At 39.5% G+C, this 5,687-nt stretch overlaps 1 protein-coding gene across 3 annotated transcripts in view; it reads left to right on the forward strand.

The window, feature by feature from the left end:
• The window catches only part of ube4b (ubiquitination factor E4B, UFD2 homolog (S. cerevisiae)), an 81,674-nt gene that overhangs the window by 47,714 nt on the left and 28,273 nt on the right, over positions 1 to 5,687 (forward strand). For 2 of the 3 annotated variants that reach the window (XM_043676206.1, XM_043676208.1), the window contains 4 exons: positions 245 to 328; positions 1,551 to 1,607; positions 2,538 to 2,654; positions 3,863 to 3,961. In XM_043676206.1, coding sequence (XP_043532141.1) covers positions 245 to 328; positions 1,551 to 1,607; positions 2,538 to 2,654; positions 3,863 to 3,961 — 357 coding nt within the window. The remainder of the gene's footprint in view (positions 1 to 244; positions 329 to 1,550; positions 1,608 to 2,537; positions 2,655 to 3,862; positions 3,962 to 5,687) is intronic. The other variant, XM_043676207.1, reaches the window with a different exon arrangement.

Raw genomic sequence — 5,687 nt, forward strand, 5'->3', positions numbered from 1 at the left:
GGAACCTCCCCCCCCCCCCATCCTGCCTCCATCCAAAATTAGAGCTGGGACAATTGAAAATTGCACATTTCAGCACATCATGCCTTTCCTCCCATGTCGCATACTTTCAAATGCATTTTTCACTCCGTGTATCAAATGGTCGGTCCTGATGAAAACATTTGCTATGAAGTTTGACTTTTGAGTACTTGGAAATATTAATTCTGGTGATAATCTGAACTTGAAATTTTCATCTTCTGTCCAACAGATCTTTATTCCAATCATACAAGGTCTTGCACAGGCTGTGAAAGAATGTTCTTTAGATGGTGATAATTTCAAGTATCCACTTGTGGTAAGAAAGGGGGAAACGTGACGTTTCCTTTGTTCTAGACTGAATATTCTTGCACTCAATGTAAAGAATTTATACATTTGTTTTATATGAACTCTATTTAATACACTAGTTAACATGATTCACGAGCTGCTAATTGTTCAAATAACTCTGTTTTATTTATTGTGACTGTTATTCTGACCTATGAATATACAAGAATGCTAAACACAAATGCATGTATTTCCTCAATTATTTATAACAACATGGGTTCTTATTTCAGCATCTCGTTCTCATGTGCTACATTAGTTCAGAAATTCATCTTTAGATGAACATGTATCTGTTAGTTTGCAATCTGGTTTAACTTTTACTGTGCATATCTTGAAAACCAAATACAAATTAAATTAATTCTCTTAATCACGGGTATGATTGTGCACAGAAAAAGTTAAAATCGCACCCGTGATTAAGAGAATTAATTTAATTTGTATTTAGTTTTCAATATGTGCACAGAAAAGTTTAAACCAAATAAAAATTAAACTAATTCTCTTAATCATTGGTATGATGCATTTCACAGCAACCATAAAGTCTAGGTTCTGAGCTGTTAACACTCAGAATGTTAGTCGTAGTAAATGATGCCAACTAGCACTGGCATCCATTAAATTACACAGAACAATTTTGTTTCAAAGAATCACAAAATTGGTTCTCTTGCTGTCACTTGCTTTTACAAGCTGTTTTGATTTGTGAAATGAATGTGGCTGCTGCAAGTTGGCCATGTGGTTTTGCCAGGACGACGCAAGTTTGAAAATTGACAGATCCTGCTTCAAGCCCTGGGTTGTGGGAGTGCGCCTTTTCCTCCTCACGTTGCCAAGAAACAGTGGGGTTTTGAAAAAACCTTTTTATGACTCTATAAGTGCCTTCGTATTATCTTCAAGGAAGGAATTCAGAATATTTACCCACACTAGAGAGGGAACATATTGAAGACAGACAGAATGTTGTCCTGGGAGTGATGTGAGGTGGAAAATGGGTGCACAAAGATGTCACTGGTACTTAGAATCAGGTCAGCTATTTGAATTCACAAATAACATCAAAATCCTACATGGATAGACGTTGAAGTAAAACCCTTAAACATAGGTTGAATGGATCCTTACAATGTAGTTATCAAAACTGAATTAAATTTGTGAGCTTGTTTTTTCTTAGTTCTGTAATCTATTAGTCAATTAAACTGAATAATACACTTATTTTGTTCCAGGCTTTACAAGAATTATGTGAAATTAAATTTGGGAAGACACATCCTGTGTGCACTTTGGTAAGTTCATCTCTTTCTGTGTTGATATTGTTTTATGGTTTATTACATCAAACAGTGTTTTCAAGAGATAACAATTAATCAAAAGTAACTTCATATAGAAAGCAAACTAATATTATTTTTCTGCAGTAGTTTGATGACCAACCTCTCCTCAATTTGACTGGGGTGGGAAAAGCTTAGTAAAATTGTATGAAGGATATCTGGTGTTTTGTGTATAAAATATTTTTACAAATGTTCATTTTAAACATTAAACTTTAAATCTGTTTACTGGCTATAATAGTAGCTTGGGGAGTTTATCCAGCCTATAGTTGACCCAGTCAGACAGGTAAGGACTTGCAGCCAGTCTGTGATTTGTGTTGAATTTGTTGATTTTAGCATGGGCAGCATTTTGGATGTGATCTAGCACTCCTGAGTTAGAGTGGGAGCTTTCAAACTGCATTCTTAATCTGTTATCCAACAATCCTGCTGGGAACTGATAAATGTTGATTTCAGTTGCAATAGAGTGACTTGGCTAGGATAAAATTAAGTATCTCACAACACCAGGTTATAGTACAACAGGTTTATTTGGAAGTGCTGGCTTTTAGAGCACTGCTCCTTCATCAGGTAGCAGTGGTCCTGAAAGCTAATGCTTCCAAATAAACTTGTTGGACCATAACCTTGTGTTGTGTGATATTTAAGTTTGTCTACCCCAGCCCAACACCAGCACCTCCTCATCTTGGCTAGGATAAGCAATTTAAGGTGCCACAGGGAGTCAGTGTCAGCATAGCTATATACAAGCAAAAATAAAAATCTGTGCTTTCAGGACAGACAAAAGTTGGAACAAATCATTATAGGCAGGTGCAGGGTGGGGGAGGAGTTGAGCCTTATTTACTGATGGTGGTTGTTCAAAAAAAAGAATCCATTGATTCACTGTACATTCTTTTGTCTTCCCAGGTGATCTCACTTCCTTTGTTTTTGCCTGATCCTTTAAGTCAAGGAACAGGCAGAGAGTTGCAGAGACTGTCAGTCCTTGGCTCCTTCTTCAGCCTGTCTGTGTTTGCAGAGGATGATGTAAGTACTGTAGAACATTTAATTACCCATCTGTGTGCATCTTGGGTAATGCAAAGGCCAACATGACCATAATAATAAATGCACGGGGAGGAAACTGCTGTCTGGTGGAGTTGAAGAGTAACAGATGTAATAATATGTCTTTTATTTGTCTGAAAAACTACACCGTTCAACTGACTTAGGTGGAAAAAAAAATGCCTTTAAAGGCTTTGTGGATGCTCGAGATCTGAAACAAAAGCAGCAGTTGCTGGAAATTCCCAGCAAGTCTGATAGCATCAGTCAGGAGAAAATAGAGTCAATGTTTCGAGTCTGGTGACTCTTCATCAGAACTATTTTTTGTTTTTGTTTCGTTTTCTTGTTTTTGCATCTGCAGTTCTTTGGATGTAACTGTGTTCATATAACTGTTTTATCACCACCCCTCTGCCTCATTTCACCCAACCTCTAAAGAATATATTTTTAGCCAAAATCCCAGAAAGACAAGGCATTGGTCAGCAAAATTGTAACACAGATGATAAGTCATAAAGTCACACAACATGGAAACAGACCCTTTGGTCCAACCAGTCCCACTTGCATGCATTTGGTCCATATCCCTCCAAACCCTTCCTATTAGCTTGTTTGACTTAGTTATGGGAAACAGTGTGTCAAACATGCGTATTTGTGCAATGCAGTGCATTGTCAAGTAACACTGAAGTGCAGAAGGCATTTTTAAACTTAATGGTGAACTGGCTGTCCTGTTACATCATTACAGTATAGTTTGTATGCAGACCCAAGTTGGAAGAAGATACTTTAGGGGAGCAAGGGAAGGGTGCCTATTGTGAAGTTGAGGAGAAAAATGATGCTTTAACAAATGTATTTGGGCTGTGGGGAGAAAAGTGGAACCTAAGTTATCTTGTTACTCTTCATGGATCCATTGTTCCTTCTCAAAATGCTCTTGTACTTTCATTTTTGGTCTAAAACATTATGACAGGGTGATGGTTATTGTTCATTTCTTTAAGATTCCTCAGATATTCTTTTGTAACTGTTCCACAGGCTTGCATAAAAGAAAAGTGGATGCATACCTGGCCAACTGAATGAATCTTGAAATAATAAATATTAGTTTCCTAAGTACAGTATGCAATCTTTACAAAAAACTTTGTTTCCATCTTAATAGTGTACTTCTCAGTGTAATTTGACAGTGTTCTGTTTGACAATAACCATGTGTTTTGTTTTAGACAAGAGTTGTTGAGAAATATTTCTCTGGACCTACACTTACACTTGAAAATACTAGAGTTGTTAGTCAGTCCTTGCAACACCATCTAGAATCAGCCAGGGTAAGTAAATGAATGAGATTTACTAGATCAGTGATAATTGCAGAAGATTCTTAATTTCTTGTTTGCCCAGATGTTCTTTTCTTGCACAGCCTCCAGCTGTCACTGTCTTCTAAATGCCATCGGTAGTTAATACCGGACAATTTTATGGTCATGAAGACAAAAGCATTAACTGAAGCATCACTATTTAGCCAGGAAATCATAGTAAGATATTGATTTGTTCCCCTCAAACTTTCATTTAAAATTTGCAAAATAATAAGAAACTTGGATTTACATAACGCCTTTCACAGTCACTGACTCAAAACACTCTATTGCTGATAACTTTTTATAAGAATGCTATCAAAATAGCAGTAGAGGAGAAAATGAAGATGCTGGAGAATCTGAGTCAAAAGTTTGGCGTTGGAAAAGCACAGCAGGCCAGGCAGCATCCGAGGAGCAGGAAAGTTGATGTTTCGGGCATTTAGACCTTCCTCAGGAATGTGGGCGGGGTGGAAGGGGGCTGAGAGATAAATAGGAAGGTGGGGGTGAAGGTAGCTGAGAAGGCAATAAGTAGATAGGTCGGAAGGTGGGAAAGAAGATGGATAGGTAGGACAGTTAGAGTGTGGTGCCGAGTTGGAGGGGTGGACCTGGGATGAGGTGGGGGGAGGGGAGATTAGGAAACTGCTGAAGTTGATGTCCTTGGTGGAGTGGGAAGGGGAGTTAGGCGATGCCAAGACTGGAGGAAGAAAGCCTTACCTTCAACCTTGGGATCCTTCAACCACACGGCATCAACATCGACTTCACTAGTTTCCTAATCTCCCCTCCCCCACCTCATCCTAGATCCAACCCTCCAACATGGCATTGCCCTCTTGAACTGTCCACCTGTCCATTTTCCTACCCACCTGTCTGCTTCGTCCTCCCCTCCAATCTATCACTATCACCCATTCCCCCCCCACTTACATCTACCTATAGCCTTCCCAGCTACCTCATTCCCACCCTCCTATTTAACTGTCAGCCCCCTCCCGCCAATAATGATGAAGAGCTTCTGCTCAAAACATTGACTCTCCTGCTCCTCGGATGCTGCCTGACCTGCTGTGCTTTTCCAGCATCGCACTTTTCGACAATACCAGTGTTGGCAATGCAGCAGCCAATTTTAATTGAAATATCCACAAACAAATATGTGATGATTTAAGCAGCAACTGAAATTGATGGGGAACTCAACAGATCTTCTGTGGAGAGAAAGCAGACTTAATGTCCAATAACCTTCTTTGGAACTGTGATAATGACTGGTTAATCTCCTAATATTCATTTGGTGATTAATCTTGGCCAGAATGCACAGAATAACCCCTCTGAAATAATGTCACGGGGTCTTTTACATTCACCCAAGAGGACAAATGCTGCTTGACTTCCTAAGTGTTGTGTATTGCACTGAGTAAGACTAGCAGGTGCCCAACTGGAGGTATCTATTATTGAACTAGCATCATCTACACTTCCTCAGCAGAGGGCAGCAGAGAGAAGGGGATCGAAATGCTGAGATCTTGTAATACAGGGGAACCTCGATTATCCGATCGTGATGGACGGGCACTATTTCGTTCAGATAAACGATTATTCGGTTAATTGATTAAATGTCTTTCCTCTGCGACTTGGAAATTTTAAAGTCTGCTCCCTGTTCAGGAGACTGCAACATCACATAGCGCGAGGCCCCGCCCTCAGCCCAGCACGCACCCCCCAATCGCGTCCAATACCTCCC

This window comes from Chiloscyllium plagiosum, chromosome 34 (genome assembly GCF_004010195.1).
Source record: "Chiloscyllium plagiosum isolate BGI_BamShark_2017 chromosome 34, ASM401019v2, whole genome shotgun sequence".
Classification (NCBI taxonomy): domain Eukaryota; kingdom Metazoa; phylum Chordata; class Chondrichthyes; order Orectolobiformes; family Hemiscylliidae; genus Chiloscyllium; species Chiloscyllium plagiosum.